Raw genomic sequence first — 20,530 nt, forward strand, 5'->3', positions numbered from 1 at the left:
TTGATACATTAAAATTACCCCCAAACTGAGTGACTTAAAATCACAAACATTTCCTCTCTCATAGTCTCTGTGCAACTGGAATTCAGAAGCAGCTTAGCCGGGAGGTCCTGGCTCAGCCTCTCGTGGTTGTAGTCAGATGCCAGCCAGGACGGCAGTCAGCTGAAGACTGGACTGGAGCAGAAGGATGTGCTTCTGAGATAACTCACTCTCATGGTTATTGGCAGGGGACCTCAGTTCCTCACCACTTGGTCCTCTCTACATAGGGCTGCTGGAAAGTCCCTTGTGAAACAGCAGCTAGTGTCCCCCAGAGTGGATGATCTAAGAGAGAGGGCAAAGAGGAAACCACAGTGCTTTTTATGATCTAGTCCCTAACATCACACACTATTACTCCTACCTTTTTCTTTTTGTTCAAAGCAAGGCACTAAGTCCATCCCACACTCAAGGGGAGGAAAAGTAGGCTACCTCTTAAAGGGAGGAGTATCAAAGAATTTGTGGGCATATTTTAAAACCATCCACGGGCTTGTTTTGCTTGATTTTCTCCTTCCTATAGTGGTTAAGAGCATGGACTCCGAAGCCAGACTGCCTGGGTTTGGTTCTGCTTCTATCACTTATTCATTGTGTGATTTAGCACAAGTTACCTACCTTCTCTGGACCTCAGTTCCCTTCATCTATACAATGAGAAAAATAGGGACTTTTCTGGTGGTCCAGTGGTTAAGACTCCACACTTTCACTGCTGAGGGCCTGGTTCAATCCCTGATCGGGGAGCTAAGATCCTGCATGCTGTACACGGCGGCCAAAAAAAAAAAGAAAAAGAAAAATAATAGCACCTATCTCATAGGAGTTGTGAGAAGTAAATTAGTTAATATAAGTAAAGGATGTAGAACCATGGTTGATGCATAGAGTACTCTCAATTAATAGTAGATTTTTGTATTATTGTTGTAGGTTGAGCAACAACATAGCCTAATTGTTTCTCCCTTTACTTCTATATAATTTAAAGTAAATCATGGTCTAACAGATAGCACCTAATACAGAGTTTCTGGTCATCTTGGCAAGTACTTCAGGGATACATGGTAGGAGCAAAATAAGCTGGTGACACTCGGTGTAGATTCCACCTGTAGTAGAATAGCCTGTGAGAGATTTAGCTTCATAATGGCACACCATGAGGAAATGGTATCCCTCTCCACTCTGAAACTCTAACCTCAAAAGGGGTTTCTCCTAAACTTTACAGGAACCTGCTCTGGGATATGTGATCTGTGTTCATTATTCTTAGGGTTCATTCACACATTCAGCCCATAACTATTTATTAAACTTCTTTGGAATTCAAAACAAAGTGATTCTTCATAGTACTTTGTTTACTGTGAAGAATCAAGTAAAATACATATATTCTAGCTCTCTAGAGTTTATCTCCTTTCATATAACATTTTCCTCTTAGATCTGTGGGTGATTTGCTTAGATAGAGTATGGTGCTTATGGGTAGAGTTTTTCCATAAAATAATCTGTGCAGGGGGAATAGGGTAATCACATTTCCAACACTGTTAAAGAAAAATGATTCATTTAAGGGCAACGAACTATTTATGATAGTTAAATGTGCAGTAAATACTGCAGTTATATCTGGTAGATCTTGACCTGGCAAGCCACATTCTTGGCTCCAGGAAAATGTTTTTAAAAGATGCTCATGAATACCACATGTCATAATTGCAAAAGAGAGCAGATTTTTTGCTGTTGTTTCTGGACATAAAATATTAGTGATTTTGTTTTGAGATATGAAATCTGGTTTATAGATGATTTAGGAAATTGTTAACCAGAAGAAAATATTACACCAGACTTTCACCATCTTTCTTACAGATGCCATTAGTCTTCATGACTGGAAAGTGTAATTGGAATAGCTTCTTTTTAAAAGTGTTACCTTGGGCTTCCCTGGTGGCGCAGTGGTTGAGAGTCCGCCTGCCGATGCAGGGGACGCGGGTTCGTGCCCCGGTCCGGGAGGATCCCATATGCCGCGGAGCGGCTGGGCCCGTGAGCCATGGCGCCGCTGAGCCTGCGCGTCCGGAGCCTGTGCTCCACAACGGGAGAGGCCCATGTACCGCAAAAAAAAAAAAAAAAAAAAAAGTGTTACCTTGTCCTGCACTCTGATGTACTTTGACTTCTTAAGTCTACTCAAATTCCCTTCAGATTTTTGGTTCATTTTCTCAACTGCAAAAGAAAGAGTATATAAGTAGGATTGCATTTGGCTATACGTGCCAGAATTCTGACTACTGTGCGTTAGCCAAATGGGAGTTTCTTTTTCACGTATAACAAGTAATCTGTCTTTCTGCTCTACCATTCACGGAAGTGTGTCACTTTTGTCTTGGTGCATGTGGTCCTGTAGTTATAATGTGGCTGTGATGAGTTATGTGGTGTCATGTCACATTACAGGCAGAAAGTGGCTGCACAGCAAGGCTTTCCAGAAACTGTTTATTTTTCATTGGTCAGAACTGTGCCACATGGCTTCTTCCAACTGCAGGGGATTCCAAAGAAGCTAGTGTTTTAGCAGGATACACTGCTATTCCATATAAGATCAGTACTCTGTTAGTAAGGAAGAGAGGAAAATGCACACTGAATAATCAACCAGTAGTGGTCGCCACAAAGGATTTGAATGGTTGCTCAAGTCTTGAGCCAGTAGAGCAATCCATGAGTCCATCCACTTGGCAACAGAATATAGTGATATTAGAGTACTTGATGTGAATAATTAATCTGCCTTATATTTTTAAAGTTGGATTTGAAAAGCAAAAACATAGATTGGTTTACCTCTAGACAATATGTATGGTCATAAATCTCAGTACCCCTAAGTAATACACATGATCATAAATCTCAGTAAGGACTTTATATATGATCAACTCCTCCCAGCAAAGTCTTTATTAGAATAGGGGGTACCTGAATAAATAAACTCTTCCAAAAGCTGTTTGCAACTTAGATTTTTGATTACATGTGATTTTTTTGTTTGCTAAAATAATTGTAAATCAGTTGTGTGTGAAAACAATTATACATTGTTTTGATTGAACGTCTATCCATTTTTATTCTTAACAGAATTTGTAATGTGGTGGCTATTAAATCATGTTGTGGTGATTTTTTTTTTAAGTGAAAAGGCCTTATTTCTAAAATAACCTTATTTCTATATAAAAGTGAAACATGCACATTATTTTTAAAATCAGCTAATACTGAAAGACATAAAGAGGAAAGTAGAAATCAATTTAATCTTAACTACCCAGAAGTAGTTATCATTACCTTTTAGATATACATTTTAATGCATATAAAGTATTTGTTTTTTAGGATAATGTATTTTAGGTGTCTAAGTAATATATTTAGGAATTATTTGTGAACACAGTTCAGTGTAAATAAGTATATTAACTGAGATATCTCATGACAAAAATTTGGAAGGCTTCGAATAAATAATTTCATTTCAAACTTGAAAAGGTAAATGGAAGTGACTGTTTAATTTTCATTATTCATAGCTAAAAGTTTTTAAAGTAATGTTTCTGGAAAAGCTTGACATTAATAAATCCTTACTAATTTTGACTTATAACAAGAACTAAAAGGTTTTGCTCTGAGCCTAGGATTTCCTTATACCTCCTTAAGTCCATTTATTTATTTGAGGGGTTCACAATTGAAATATATTCAGAATAATAGCAGATGATTGATATGAAAATAGAAATTTTTTTTACAATGACCCTTTAAAGTTCTGTGTAGGTTGGGCCTTTTTGTACCTGAACATTCATTTGCCTATCGTTTTCAAGCTGCAGATATATTCCACCTCTCTAGTTAAATTTAGCTGAGGAATTGTTAGGTTCAGGTTATAATTGCTCTTTCTCTTCTCTTCACTTTCCCAGCCTCTGCAGTACTTTGACAAGCTTCACTCCTCCTGCAAGTAGCGTTTTCAGTGTGTGTCTTTTATGCGCTGTCAACAGGCTCTTTCCATGTTCTGCTGGCCTCCTACTCAGTGAATGCCACCACCGCCTCCACCCCCGCATTAGTGCAGGAATGGGAAATAGAGCTGGGCAGAGTCATTGTCCTTTTAACATCTACTGTATGAACAACCCTCAGTATACCCTTTCTTTTATCCTTCTTAGATCTCTTGCTTACAGTAAGAGTCAAGTTGCCTGCAAATGGTTCTTAGTGCCTTGATTATGGGCTCAAGGTTCAAATATCTGGGCTTTCCTACAAGTATGGGTAACAGAGTGAAAACACGATGTTTCCCATTTAAATGCCACCTTAACATTATTTATTGGACAAATAACATTATAAATATAACAAGGGACTTCATTTTAATGTAAAGGAAAAAATGCCCTAAATTCTGCAAGTCTAGTCAGCAATTTTGTTTTTCTGTGTTTCCTTCCAGGCCTGGTCTACGTGCATATACGGTTTTTACATTATTAAAATCAGAGTGGCTACCGTTTGATTGCTGAGTTTTTTCCTTTAATGTAACCATTTTTCCATTTTTTAAAATAATCTCTATAGTGATACTTAAATGAGTTTATTTTTCAAATAGGTAATTCATTCAAGGGTATATACAGTGAAAAGTGAGCCCCTGTCCCACCCTGGCTCTCCACTTATCCAGTTCCCTTCCCCCTTTCCCAAACTGCTTTCCTTAGTTTCTTGTGACATAACAAGATATATATATTCTTTTTTTTTCAAGCTTGATTTTTTTCCCTTTACCAGTTTTCAGAATAATGTGTTGGTTTCCCAGAATCCTCTAAAGAAAACCAGTAAAAGTTTGTGGGTTTTTTCCCCATATACAATATTTTTTGTTCTTTAAAAGGGTTCAGGGTTTGGCTTTAAATCAGGCAGCAACACTTCTCATCAGTCTAACAGCTCTGTCACCATGTCAGACTGGCTTCAACTAGCAATACTTCATTAAACCCAAAAGGAAAAGCAGTTTCAATTTTGAGGGAAAAATCCCGTTCTGAGAACAATTGACATTAGTCTGTAAGTTAAAACAAAATGAGGGCTGGCATTTCATGTTGCTTTATATACACCGTTGTCCTCATACAGAACCAGAGATGTCATTTTCCTGACTCAGGCAGGCACTGATACTAATGGACGCGCGCATGCATGTTCATATACACGCGCACACACACACTCCTTCCTCCATACAACACAAATCAGAGCATGTCAAAGGGACAGTGAAGGTCTTTGCTTCTTATTTTATCATCATGAACTCATGAATTTTAACATATCCGGTGTGATTCAGTCCATTGTATTTCTTCTTTTTAATGCTCAAATTGGCCATCTTTGGCCAGTTGGGAACATCTTCAGATTGTCTTCCGAGTCCTTTATGATAGAACCTCAGTCACCTTTTTAGTGTCCTTACTTTCTGATATGACAGGGTGTTTCACGCTTATCTTGTATTCACTGATATTTTTAAATTACAAAATATCTCATTGAATTAGATGTATTGTCATGCCTCCCAGTGGAAAATGTTTAGATTGCCCCCATTTTTAAATATTAATTTTTCAACCAATATCTGTTGATATGTGAACTTTTTAGTCTTTGGATTATGCCTTTTGCATACATTTTCACATGTAGTTACTAATTCAAAGAGTATGAAGATTCTTTTAACAAAAATATTGCAAAATTGGGACTTCACTGGTGGCCCAGTGGTTAGGACACTGTGCTTCCACTGCAGGGGGCGCTGGTTTGATCCCTGGTCTGGGAACTAAGATCCCACATGCTGCAGGGCAGGGCCAAAAAAAAAAGCCAAATTGAATTGCAAAGGATTATTTTTAATATTCACTAAGTTAATCATATAAAATCATAGGTTACTCGTTTCTTACTTTTTTGCTAATTATGAAATTGTATATACTTCCATGTTTGTTTATTATGTTTTCTATTATGTGAATTATCTACTATGCCCTTTGCTTATTTGTCCATTAGGGTCTTGATTTTTTAAAAGACAAAAACAATTGTGTCTTTATATGCTTCGAATGTTAACCTTTTGTCATATTGGTTGCTAATACTTTAATTCTCTTATAGCTATATATTGACCAATAATTAACCTTCTTTGTGAATAACCACCAAATTTTAAACATAAGTTTGTTTAATATTAATTTGTTGTATTCAACTATCATGTAAGCTTGGCAAGTCACTTTACCTCTTCACACCTCAGTTTCCTCATCTATCAAGAACTGAGTCGAATTGATCTCTTAGACCCTGTCCAACTCTGACAGCCAAGATTTTCTTAGCTAAACATCACCATACTTAAATAACCCTTGTGGTTACTTGCTCTTTTAAATAAAGAATCTTTCCCAAGAAAGCCTTCTTTCACAACCTTCTAGTAAAGTTAAACTTCATCTTCAATCTTCCTTCCCTACTCACTGAGAAAAAACATGGTTTAGCAGAAGTGTATTTCTTGGTTTGCTTAAGTGAAATCCTGTGATTGTTGTTTTTTTCAAGTAGTAAGGAAATGATTATACTCTCAAACTTGACATTAGATCTTCTGTTATTTCCAGTAAGTGACAATCAGATTGGGTTCAGCCTTTTGAAAAAGCTTTACATAATAGAATTTTCATAAGTATATTAAGACAAAACTTGATAAGTGTAAAAATAGAGATACTAATAAATCTTTTTTTAAGAAAAGCTTATGATGTAGTTTTGCTGGTGAAATATATATGAACTATCCCTATTTCAAGGCTGCACTTAACAGTCTGATCTAAAACACCTACAGCTCTATGAACAGTAAAACTAATCAGGTGACAATTTGCTATTGGAATGCTAACTATAATATAGAGGTTTGAGTGAGGTTCCATGACTTATAATTGACTTGTTGTGTCCTCTTTGAGAATGGCTTCTGATATTTTTATGTTTTCATCTTTTTCAAAATGTGTCACCCTTTTATAATATGTTATCTTCAGAATGGTTGGAAATGTGTCATTTTTTTAATGTTTATATTTTGCTCTCATTCAGAGATTAGACTTCCAGTAACTTTGTTAAAAAATGGAGACCCCAAAAGTAAACAAACAAATGAAAAAAAGCCTCTGGATATTTGATAAAACCCTCCAGAGCTCATTTCCTTCAGAGGCCTCTGGATCTCTTAAAGCCAGTTTATTGTTACTTTTTACATGTAAGAACCTCAGTTAAGTGGAAGAGCAAGCTAGTGGCAGACACTCTGAGAGCCGACTATCTGAAACAGGAAACAGTGAAAACAAACAGAAAAGTGTATAGAGGACATCCAGTAAACTTGAAACTACTACTGTAGTCAAAGCCATTTTACGTATAAGTACATGCTCAAACCGAGCCCCTGGACTTCCCTGGTAATCGAGGGGTTAAGACTGCACGCTTCCAACGCAGGGGGCGTGGGTTTGATCCCTGGTCGGGAAACTAAGATCCGCAGGCCCGGTGAGGCGGCCAAAAAAAAAACACAAAACAAAAATGAGCCCCTTGGTTCTGTTTTTTTCATGTACACTGAAATTACACGTGGATTGTTTTCTCTCGTTACATTAGTCATAAAGGAGCTCTAAGCCAAGTTTGTGTTCTGCCCCAAGCAGGTGTACAGGCCTTCACCACATCCATTTAGGTATTGATTTCTCCCATGGTTTCAAGAGATTTTTTCTACCCCTTTTTCCATGCACTCAACTTCCTACCTTATATTTTTTTTTTTTTTTTTTTTTTTTTTTTTTGCGGGACGCGGGCCTCTCACTGTTGTGGCCTCTCCCGCCGCGGAGCACAGGCTCCGGACGCGCAGGCTCAGCGGCCATGGCTCACGGGCCCGGCCGCTCCGCGGCATGTGGGATCCTCCCGGACCGGGGCACGAACCCGCGTCCCCTGCATCGGCAGGCGGACTCTCAACCACTGCGCCACCAGGGAAGCCCGCTACCTTATATTTTTATTATGTATCATAGTGCTTTTCCAGCTTTTCTCAAGTCTGCCTAATATCTGTGAGGAGTATACTTCCTCTCCAGGGGTTTGAGAGTAAAGACCAGATAACTTGCCATAAATATGAAACACTTGAAGTCCCCTTCTTTATGTTTTAATGTAAAAATGGATTTCCCCCCGCCCCGGAATTTCAGGGAAAATTAATGGACCATGAAGATGCATTATATATATCCTGTGGCTTTGTCTTCTAAAGTGGAATTGCTTATGTAGAGGTAAAATTCCAATGAAAAACACCTGAAATTGTTCATACAACAGTACAACTTAGTATCGACTCTCAGTGAGTCCAGCACAGGCACTTTTCCCTCCAGTGTTGAAAGTGTTTACTTTTCCTTCATTTGAATGCCGGATAAAATAATTGGCTCGCATTTAGGGCCTCATTAGATGAATATTTTATTATCTTTGACAGTAAAATCACAATCAACATGGCCAGGAGACCCGAGACCGCTGCTCACTCCGGTGCACACATTCACACTGTGAAATGCTGGGTAAAGTTGCCCGCATGAATGTATTTTTCTATCTTATTTTCTTTTGGTTGAGTTCATACTGTTGAGTTTGAGTAAGTTGACTGCTAGTAGCATGTCACTGGATTGGACCCTAAAGCACATATTTGGGGTATACATGCCCCAGTGTGAGAAGCACCTCTGTGTTTAAAGTTTTGTCACATAAAGGGAAAAGATTTCATTCTAACTACACGGTTTTTCCCAATGCTAGACACGTGAAGTATCATTGTACCTGATTTCTTGTGCTTCTCCTTTATATCCATTTCAATTTGGTAAAAAATAAGCACTTAGTAACATTATCCTTTTAACACAAAATGTAATGCCATCTTACAGTTTAGTGTATCTTTTCAAAATGCCAATCTCAAATAAATCCAGAGGTTATCATATAAATACCATAATTTTGCTGTTGATTTCAGTGTAAGACACAAATTTCTTTTGTCAGAGCTCAATAAAGTAAGTGTGGTTATGATAAATATATTGAAAATTGCTTTCTGGGGGGGTCAGGTGCTGCAAGCCCAAGAGGCATGGCCTTTCTATGTTCTGGAAAAAAAGAAAAAATTATCTTCTGTCAGTCCTTTAAAAAACAAAAACAGAAGAAGCCAGTAATCTTCTTCCTTGAATTTCATACTCCCACCCTTCTCTTCATTTTGGCCAGAAATATTTTGTTTCCCTAAGAATAGCTTGTACTCTAAGAGAAAATATTTAAGAAAATTCCTATTTAAGATTGGAATTAGTTCAGTTCCAGAATTATCTTTTGCTGATGCCAAATGTTTCATTTCTTGTTAAGAACGATGATTTTATTAATTTAAATTTTTAACTCATGTTTTTTATGAGTTCAAACAATGTGTAAAAGTACATAAAGTTTTAAAAAAACTGTACCAGTAGTGCTAGTCGTCATCTATATTAGATAAACATCATCCCAGGGAGCATTCTTCTCACATATATATTAATATAGGGAAGAAAAAGTAGATGGATAGAAAAATCAAGTTATATAGCTCATGCTATACATGCTAGTTTTCATTTAAATTATTGAGTTTATAAAAAAGAATATGGTGTAAAACCTTTAACCATGAGAGATGTATTATTTACTAAAAGGCCCCTTAAAGTTTAACAAAAAGATTATGAAAAATTTAGATTAGAATTACATTTAGCAATATTTTAGGCAATATCTCTTAATTCTTCCATCTCTTCTTCCCTGACTCCATTTTTAAATTGTTACTAATTTAATAATATTATAAATTATAAGCATTTACATTCTGTTCTATAACCATAATTACCATAATTGTTTTGTCTTAGTGTTATATATGAATGGATTCATTGCCTACTGTGGGCCCTTTTGTCATGACTTCTCCATTCCTGAGTTCTTTATTTTGATTTGTATCTTGTTTGGCTGAATTTCTGACAGCATGTGTTTCTCGGGGTCAGTCACATAGGCATTATGTGACAAGTTCATTCACATTTAGTGATGTCTAACTTTTGCCATTACACTAGAATGACATCTTGTCTGGGTGCAATATTCTTGAACATACTTTCTTTCCCTCAGACCTTTGTAGTGTTGCTTCATTGTCTTTTGACATTGAATGTTGCTGTGGAGAAGTCTGAAGCCAGGATGATTTTCTTGCCACTTTGAAGGTAACTTGCTTTTTTTCCTGGATCCCAAAGTATTATTTTTTTAACTAAGAAAGTTCTTGGTTTTACTCATTCACTGTCAGTTGTTTTCTGAGATACAGTGTATTCTTTCAGTACAAATTTAGTTCTTTCATTTCTTGGATTACACCCAAATACATTAAAACATTAATGTATTTAAATACATTAAATACATTTTCTGTTCCATATATTGGGTTTTCTACTTTGGGGATAACAATTATTCTTGTGTTGGATTGTCTTTGTCTTCTGTAATGATTATCTTCCTTCCAGTTGCTTTAACCTTTGACTTTTCCCTTAAATGCAGTGCAAGCTTTATTTTATTTATTCTTGATTTAATTTTTTTTTTTCTTTTTGGCTTAAAACAGCACCTCTTTATTAGCTCATAGTTCTGTAGGTCAGAAGTCTGAGTGGGCTCAGCTGTGTTTTCTGCTTAGGATTTCACGAAGCCAAAATCAAGGTATCAGCTGGGCTGGGTTCTTATCTGGAGACTCTAGGGAAAAATCTGCTTCTAAGCTGTTGGCAGATTTCAGTTCCTTGTGGTTATAGTGCTGAGGTCCCATTTCCTTGCTGATTATTGGCCTGAGGTTGCTCTCAGCAATTGAATGCTGCTCTCCAGTCTTTGCACATGGCCTCTCCAGCTTAAAAGCCAGCAGTGGTGCCTCAGATCCTTCTTGTGCTTCGAATCTATCTGAATTCTCCTCCTGCCGTCAATGCATGCTTTATTTTTGTTTTTTTCTTGCATTATGTTCATATGGTTGCCATGTCTTTTTGTCTTGCTAAAGGGCAAGCAGCCCTGTCCAGCCATTTTATTTGCTGTGTTACTGAATCCTCCCTGACTGCATTTCCACAGTATTTAAGATTCAGTTGTCTTCCCCTCTAAGCTACAGTTTAAGGATGAAGGTTTTCCTGGTTTATGTATTTTTCTACATGCTGAGGGCATGGTGGTAGGGCTTAGGAGAGTACACAGATATTGAAACATAAAGCCTCAGTAATTAAAAGTGTATGCATGTATTGATATAAAAAGATCATCAGGATATTTTTAAAAGAAGAAAAGACTGTCATTATGGAAAAAATTGGAAAAAGGGTGTGTATAAATGTATCTTTATACATTGACTTACATATTTGCTGTTGTATACCTAAAATATATCTCTGGAATGATAGACAAAAAATTAATTGGTTGCCTGTAGGAAAGGCACCTGAGTGGTAGTAGGATGGGACTGGGAGGGAGACTTTTCTCTGTGTATCTTTTTATACTTTAAAAGCTTTGAACAGTGTGAACGAATTACTTATTTAAAAACAGGTGAGCTCTTCCTTCTCTTCTGAGATTTAATCGCTTCATCATGGGATTCCTCAACCCTTTAGAAAGTATATCCTGTCCTCATAGGGAACTTTGTACCAGTCTTCCAACTCTGTGGGGTCTGAAAGGCTTAGTTAGCATCTGTGAGGTGGCTCCCAGTTAGTTACTTCTCCATCACTTTTCAGCCTCCACGTCTGTTACACTCCAGTCAGAAATTTATGTTTCTCTCCCAATCTAGACCTGTTAGTGAAAATTCTTGTGATTTTGTTGATTCACCAATATCACTTTTTGGGAGTTGGGAACAAAGCAGGAGGTGTACAATAATCCTTTCTTGGCTAGCACTTTTTAAAATACATGGTATAAAGTTGTACCCCATTCCTTTCTGGTTGCTGCTAGTGATTGTTGTTGTTGTTATTTAATGTTTATTACTTTTAGTTCAGTGGATTTGGGATTTCGGTAGGGAGATTCTGATTTCAATTTCCATCATTTAGTTGAATTGCTGGCACCAACTTTGTGTCTCCTTTCTTGCTTTGGTAGTGGGCTCCGTCTGAACACTATGCTACTCTGCTTCCAGCCTGTGTTGCCTTTCCTGTACTTAACTTTCAACCTGGTCTTGGTCATATGTAGCCAGTCTCCCAATCCCACTACCCTGGCCCATGTGAGGGCTGCACCAGGCAGGGAGGATTTCTAGCGCTACTCAGCTTTGCAGGGCTCAACTGTTTGGAGAGTCCTCAGAGCACCCTGGTTCTGGAGAAACAAGAACCTGATTGCCGAATCCCCTTTATACAGCTTTTGCTTGTTATGTGCACTCACACAAGTGCCTGTGCTTCTTTTATCTGCCAGTGTTTTGCTTCAAAAGTTCACTGCCTTTTCAACATAAATTCTCATAATTGTTTCTCAATTTATAACCTTGCCTTGCCAAAGATTCACACTGCTGACAGAGATATCTTTCTGAAACCAAGAAGCACTCATGCCATTTTCCAGTTTATAAATGTTTAGTAGCCTCACATCAACTTCAGGGAAAACGTGCTAAAAATAAAAGCTATCCCAAAGTAAATCAGTTATAGCCTGAGAGTGTAAGTTCACAAGGGCAGGGGCATTTCCTTCACTGTTGTAACCCTAGCATGAAGAACAGTACCTGGCACAGAGCAGGTACTCCAAAAATGTTTGTTGAATTAAATTAACAAATAATAGATATCTAGTAATCATTTTGAATGAATTTTGATCTAGTAATAGCTTACTGATAGGATTGCAGAATCTCTCCGTCATTTGGAAACAACCAATTGAAGCAGTCAACAATAAAAAAAAAAATGTGCGGTTTGGGTAGTTTAAACATGCTGTTAATGAACATTGTATTCAAATAAAGGGTAATGGTATAACAAATGTTAACACAGTGGGATTGACTGTAAGAAGTCTAGAAAAGAAAGAGGATCTGGTCTGTCTTATCTATCTATATTCCTCATTCCACAAGGATCTGTGGTACCTTAAACACAAAATATAGTACTGTAGTATGATTCATATTTGGCTTGAAACTTTCTGACTACCAAGTTGAAAAGGGCAACTGAGTTATATAATTCTTATCATTGGAGAGGAATGATGAGAGGAGAGGAGAGGAGCAAACACTTCTTAACGTTAAGTTTTTAAACAAACTTCCCACTTGAGGCTTTATAGAAGGGGCATTGAGTGATAGGGTGGATATTACACTGCATACCATTCCTACAGCAGATAAGGTAATAATTTTTTAACCAGTTCTTATGAAACCGACCTGATGATAACAATAAACCCAACTCAGTGATGTCAGTTCTTTTCAGAGCTAAAATAATATGTTTCATCTGTGTGGCCCTTTGTTGTTTGTCTGGCTTGAATCCAAGGATAAACTTGGAGCTCCTGGACTTCAGATGGTCTTCCCTATGAAAGGGTTCGTTCCTCCCACTGACCTTTTTACTGATCCCTTAGAGGAGGCATTTTGAGATTGGGCTGTCAGGTGAGGGCCAGCAGTGCTGTTTGCTGGGTGACTGGTTGAGGTAGGTTCATATGCTATAGAAGCTAAGTGAGAGTTGGTATGGATGGCATCACTTGGAAAAAATTCAGGTGCCTAACTAGGCAGATTCCCTGGATGGGGAATGCAGAAGCACCTGCAGGCAAAGCCAGAAACATCTCTGCATCTGCATCAAATTAGAAAGCATCGGTCGGCTTTTTATTCCCTAACTTTCTAAGATTTAAATTTACTTCTGGGGCTGTGCTAAAGCAGGCACTCTTTTATGCTGCTGGTGGGAGTGTATATTGATATGAACTTTTTGGAAAGCAATTTGGCGGTATATTTCAAGAGCTTTAAAGGCATTCATGCCATTTGACCTAGCAGTTATACCTCTGGGAACTGTCCCAAGGAAATAATCCTTTTTTAACAAAAGGGTCTAAAGGGGCTTCCCTGGTGGCGCAGTGGTTGAGAGGCCGCCTGCTGATGCAGGGGACACAGGTTCGTGCCCCGGTCCGGGAAGATCCCACATGCCGCGGAGCGGCTGGGCCCGTGAGCCATGGCCGCTGAGCCTGCGCGTCCGGAGCCTGTGCTCCGCAACGGGAGAGGCCACAACAGTGAGAGGCCCGCGTACCACAAGAAAAAAAAAAAAAAAAAAGGGGTCTAAGCCTCAAAAAATTTTAAGTGTTATTTGTAATACTGCATTACTTCATTTATAGTGTCAAGAAATTGGAGCAATTTAAATGTCTCACAGAAGGAGAATAGGTAAGCAAACATATTCAACTCAAAGGAATATTATGAATCAAGTTAAAAATTTTGAAGAACATATTTGTTGTAAGATAGAAAATTTCTTAAAATGTTAAATGAGAAAAGCAAACCACAAAGAGTATAAACAATAGAAGTTGAACTGTATTTAAAAATATACTTAGAAGAAAAGACTGGTGGGAAATTTACCAGAAAAGCAAGTCTTTGTTTTTGGTTACCAAAACTTACTTTTAAGGAAAACAATCAGGTAATTTTTGTTTAGCACTTTTGAAAGGGAAACGTATATAAATATTCATGTTTCCTAGAAAAGGGAGCTTTATAGTAGAGAAGGGATAATTAATAAAGCTGTATATAACTGAATTGTGATATTCTTCTTCAGATCTCCCAAATGCCTCTGTTCAAAGTCACACTTACAAAGCATTCTGATTTTGACAGCAGAAAAAAGCACCCCTAGATGAGGGTCTCTAAAATCCCAGACATTTAGTAATTACAAAGGCTGTGCCTTTATTACAAGTGAATAAATTGACATTTTGGTTTAATAACTAGGATTTGACTAATGAGTCAGTCTCCCAAAAGCCTAGTTCTTGCTCGTGAGTGGCATAAAATTAGATTTTTGAACTTGGAAATCTGAGGTCCAGATCCTCGACTTTTTTGATCCCTACCCAAATATAGCAGCAACCCTGGAGCACTGCTCAGACCATTAGCAGTCTAGCCCATTGTTTCAGTGGTAAAAAAGAAAGAGCAGAAATAAAAGGAAAAAAAAATCATGTTTTTATGTGATGAACTGGCCTTTGAGTTAAAAAAAAAAAAGCTAGAAAGAGTGGTGATCTTTCCTTGAGTGGCAAGTGCTTAATAACTCATTTAGGGAAACTTTTTGTTTGTCAATCTTTTTTAGTTCTTCTTATTTGAAATGCGATCTGGCTAAGTATATACACTTAATGTTTGACTCACTAATTAGCCTCTTTGGCAGTATTACGTATTATATCATCAGGCTCTGTACTTCATTCGTACATATTTTTAAATAAAAGGTTTATTCACATATCATTCAATTCATTCATTTAGAATGTACAGTTCAGTATTTACAGTTATGCAACCATCACAATAATCAATTTTAGAACATTTTCATCACCCCGAAAAGAAACCCTGTACCTATTGGCAGTCACTCTCCATTTTCTTCCTAACTTTCCAGCCCCAGGTCACCACTAATCTACTTTCTGTCTCTATAATTTTGCCTACTCTGGACATTTCATGTAAATTGAATCATACAACATGTAATCTTTTGTAAGTGGCTTCCTCGTTCAGCATAATGCTTTAAGGTTCATTAATATTGTAGCATGTATCATTACTTCATTTCCTTTTATTTATTATTTATTACTTTTTATTTATTTTATTTCTAATGTCCCATTATATGGCTTTGCCACATTTTATTTATCCATTCATCTGTTGATGGAAATTTTTAATATTTCCACTTTTTGGCTAATATGAATACCACCACAAACATTCATGTACAAGTTTTTCTGTGGGCATATGTTTTCATTTCTCTTGGGTATATATATTCCTAGGAGTGGAATTGCTGGGTCATAGGGTAATTCTGTATTTAACATTTTGAGGCAGACTGTTTTCTAGAGTGTCTGCACCATTTTCTAATCCAATCAGCAATGCATGAGGATTCCAGCTTCTCCACATCTCTACTTGTTATCATCTGTCTTTTTAATGATAGTGGGCGTGAAGTGTATCTCATTATGATTTGAATTTGCATTTCCCTAATGATGCTGAGCACCTTTTCATGTGCTTATTGACCATTTGCATATTTTCTTTGGAAAAATGTCTATTCAAATTCTTTGCCATTTTTAGATGGGGTAGTTTTTTTTATTGTTGAATTATGAGTTCTTTATATATTTCCTTATTATATATATTTGTAGATATTTTCTCCTACCTGGGGGTTTTCTTTTCACTTTCTTGATGGTGTCCTTTGAAGCACATAAGTTTTTAATTTTGATAAAGCCCTTTTTTTTTCCTTGTGCTTTCGGTATCATATCTAATAAACCATTGCCTAATCCAAGGTCACAAAATTTACATCTATGTAAATAACTCTATTCCAAGAGTTTATAATTTTACCTCTTACATTTAGGTCTTTGATCCATCTTGAGTAACTTTTTATATATGGTGTAAGAAAGTATCCCAGCTCCATTCTTTGGCATGTAGATATCCAGTTGTCCCAGCACCATTTGTTGAAAAATAAATATTTTTCCATTGACTTGTCTTGGCACCCTTGTTGAAAATCAAGTGACTGTAAATGTGAGGGTTTATTTCTGGACTCTCAGTTCTATTCCATTGATTTATATGTCCATACATTTATATTTTTCTTTTATTCATTCTACAAAGGTTTATTGAGCATCTTTATATGCCAAGCATTGTGCTTGACATGTCCATTTTACTTGCTTTTGAGAACCAAATCCTACCTCTTCAAAGCCCAGATCTTCTTTAAAACTCATTCTAAGATATAATTTTCTTTCATAGCCAAACCTATAGAACTTTATATGATTTGCACGTGGTCTTTTGGCAAGTTGTAGTTTGTCCAACTATATAAATGTCTAGAAGTCTGAGTGTATTTTAGAGGGCTTAGAAGAATGAAAATTGATCAGGGATAGTCCACTGAATGTATTGTAGATGAGGTTAGTTTTAAAGCGGAAGAAGAATTTACAACCCGTGATGAGGGGTTCCTGGCAGGTGTGGAGTTGCCCACGTGCAACTTGACAGGTCCAGAAAGTTGTTAAGTCTAGTTGCTGGTAGCAGTAAGACCAGTGAGAAATGGTGGAGAGGCTACTGGACTGCATACCCATAATTCTGCTTCCAGATTTTATTTTTGTAGCAGTTCCTTGCCAGTGTAAATTTAACAAAGATAGGAGAATGTTTTCAGATAATGACTTATTGCTGGGTTTAAGATGAATTAAAGGAGGGAAGAATTTTATATAATGGTGGTGGCTGGTCTCTAGATTGTGGTTGTAGGAACTGAAGGGAGAAGCCAAAGAAACGTAAACTTAGCAGAACTTGATGATTATCTGAAATAACTAAACATGATTCCAGTGTTATAACTTGAGAACATTGTGAAGATAATTGTACCAATGCTTACTGTTAAGAACAAGGTAAGAAGAAATGGTATATAAACTTTGATTTTGTCCACTTGTTGGCAGACTCTTCAAGTGGGTTATAAAAGATGCCAATTTAACCATTAGATAGTATATCATATCAAGTCTGATATCCAGGAGCTTCCAATATTCCAGTGACACAAATACCATTGATTTTCCTTCCATAGTTGCCTGTTCATTTTTGAAACGCGTATTGTAAAAGGAACTTTCAATGTCTAATTTTAAAGGTTAAGCAGTGGTTTTATTTTCTCTACCTGTATAAGTGGTTTTGAAAGACCTACGAAAGGTACCTAGATTCTGTGGTTTGCTATTGCCATTAACAATTTTATTGTTTTGAGGGAGGAAAAAAGTTTTAATATTGACTACATAGAAAAACATAGTCTATATAGCAATGTAGATAAGTTTCAGTTGCTCATGATAGTTTTGGCTTTAAACATTAAAATTTGGATGTTTTAGAAAATCTATTACATTTTGAAACTAGTACAGTACATTTATTTACCCATCCTAAAATTTCTTTCAGGAATTGTTCCATCTTCTGTTGTCCTGACTTCTTTCCAGGTGATGTCAAGAGTTTTTTTAATATGGGCAGTAACACATAGCGTCAAAGAGGTAAGTGTTTAAATTGACAAAAATAAAATACTATCAGCTTTAACAAACGTTAGTCAACTTTTCTTTCTCACATGTGTGTTATGGCTAAAGATGGAACTCCAGGTCATATCAGTATAGCCCAGATAAAAATCCCTTGTACTGTAGGAATTGGGTTACTAGTGGGAAACATACCCCAAATATGCAGTGTTGTAAAGAGAAGGCTTATTACACAAAGTCCTGAAATCTCAGTTCCCTTGGAGATTTGGCTGGTATGGATGTGGTCTGCACCTCAGTTATATCTTTCTGCTTTCTTGTTTGGATCCAGCACCATAAACTCTGGACATCGTCATCCTTGTAGTGGGACCGTTGTGGAAGTGAGAGACATTAATGCATTCCCAGAACAGTCCAATCTTTGTAGGACCAGGAGAAACAAACTTGTTTCCACCCAGCCCACCAAGGTTAATGGAATTCCCAAGTGTGCTGAGTCTAGTGGTTCTGGGAGGTCTGGGGCGGTGGATACCTGGGCAGGCCCAGGGATCTGTGGATACCCTCTGCTGGGGGTCTGGGGTGGTGGATACCCTCTGCTGGGGATCTGGGGTGGTGGATACCCTCTGCTGGGGGTCTGGGGGTGTGGATACCCAGGCAGGCCCAGGGATGCTTCTTGTAAGAACTGGAGGGATTTACCATGGGTGTAAATCCACAACTAAGCTTTCATTTTCTGGTATCAGGGAAGAGAATTGTTTTCTAGTATGTTTTTGGCTTTTTAAAAGTCAATTATTACTTGCTAATGTCATTGTGAGGAAGAGTACCTGTAGCCACCAGGAAGATTCAGTTTTCAGTTTTCCAGTCTCAGTAACTTATCACCAGCATTATTGGGTTCTTTAGCCTCATGAAATGTGCTAATCCGTTAGCATTATTCTGGTTTTTTCTTTGTCTTCTATTACTCTGAAATCCCTGTCAAAACATTTTGTTTTTCGGAATTTACTTAGACAGTTTCATTTGTATTTTAACTAATGTTTTTTTTAACTTGTTATTGGTGTATGATATACATACAGAAAAATGCACATAGATAATGAGTTTTTAAGCAAAATTGACTAAGCTAAGTTATTGTTTCTGTTATAGATTCACAGACTTTTTCTTTTAAGCTCTTTCACTCCTTGAAGATGTCTGTCTACACTTTCTGTGTAGGAAGAATGTAAAACAATCTCATACTTTTACATGATCACTTTTTAGAGTAATCACATTTCTTAAAACAAAAAAAAAAAAGTCAAAAACAGGCAAGTAAATCCTAATGTAGCATATTGCCCCTTGACCTCATTCTTGTTTCTGGAGTAAGGAAAAGTTATTGTTTACATTGGTTTCAAAGTTCTTTCTATAAATCATTTTTAACCTGTATTTCTTCCTCCTTTACTTTTGTGTATACACTGTGTCCTTTCCATTTTAACCAGCAACCCGAATTTTTCATTTCCCAATAGTCTTAAGTGACTTAAACTTTCTTCCTAATAGTAACTCATTTATATTCTTAAACAGGTAATTATGTACTTTCGATAATTAAATGAAGATAGAGTGTTTTCAACTCTGGAGTGTTTAATCAGTTTGCCAGTAGAGTCAGACCCTAGGTGTCCAGGAGCTAATGCTCCAGGTGATGGGTTGTTCATGACCTCTGCTTCTCCTCTCCTCTGCTTCAGTAACCACTCTTCGGGCTTCCCTGGTGACGCAGTGGTTGGGAGTCCGCCTGCCGATGCAGGGGACGCGGGTTCGTGCCCTGGTCCGGGAGGATCCCATATGCCGCAGAGCGGCTGGGCCCGTGAGCCATGGCCACTGAGCCTGCGCGTCCGGAGCCTGTGCTCTGCAATGGGAGAGGCCACCACAGTGAGAGGCCCGCCTACCGCAAAAAAAAAAAAAAAAAAAAAAAAACACCACTCCTCTGCTTATTAGCACTTCTGGCAAGCGGGGTGGTAGACAGGTAAATCAAAAATGACTACAGTTCAAGTTAAGCAGTTGTTACCATATTGCTATTACCGACATTTGCCAGGATTTCCTGGGCAGAGCAGGAAGACAGCTTGGATTAGAAAGCTATTAAATGTCTCTGTGGATTACAGCTCTGTTGACCTGGCCATTGCCCTCAGTAACCTCCTGCCTGACAGATGCAGACTTGACATTTAACAGATGGTTTCACAGGTAGTGTCATATTTGAGCCTTACAGTAATTTAAGTTATATGCTTGTTAGATTTGCATATTCATAATTGTTTCTCTGCAACCAAACTTACCCAATTTCTACTATTGTTAACATATCATTTTCTTAGGAATGTAGTAAATTTTATTGTCTTTCTGTCACCTCTTGGGTCCTCTTCTTTTCACATATACCCTATTGATTAATTGACTTACTCCTTTCTCACGTAAATAGTATTTGCTGTTCCAAGATCACACTTCTTTTCTCCTCATTCCCCTTTTCTTTGAAAAGAACCCATTCATCGTTTTGTTTATGGCAGTAGATTCCCTCCTGGCCCACCCCAAGTTGCTAATAGCTAATAGCTGTTGCTGTGGCGTTTCAGAGGCCAGTCTGCTGTCTGTGACCTGTTCCTCACCCCCTTGTCTTGGCCAAAGGCTGTTTTTCCTGCCGTAGAGTTTAGTGTTAGCTATAATTCAGTTTGTTCTATACAACATTACATATGGCTTCCCTGTTAAACTTCCATTCTTC

At 37.5% G+C, this 20,530-nt stretch overlaps 1 protein-coding gene across 2 annotated transcripts in view; it reads left to right on the forward strand.

The window, feature by feature from the left end:
• Nucleotides 1-20,530, forward strand: part of HACD2 (3-hydroxyacyl-CoA dehydratase 2) — a 91,257-nt gene that overhangs the window by 44,539 nt on the left and 26,188 nt on the right. The window contains exon 4 of one of the 2 annotated variants that reach the window (XM_032630480.1): nt 17,762-17,850. In XM_032630480.1, coding sequence (XP_032486371.1) covers nt 17,762-17,850 — 89 coding nt within the window. Of the gene's footprint in view, nt 1-64; nt 278-17,761; nt 17,851-20,530 lie in introns of those variants that run through there. The other variant, XM_032630481.1, reaches the window with a different exon arrangement.

Source organism: Phocoena sinus, chromosome 4 (assembly GCF_008692025.1).
Source record: "Phocoena sinus isolate mPhoSin1 chromosome 4, mPhoSin1.pri, whole genome shotgun sequence".
Taxonomy (NCBI): Eukaryota; Metazoa; Chordata; class Mammalia; order Artiodactyla; family Phocoenidae; genus Phocoena; species Phocoena sinus.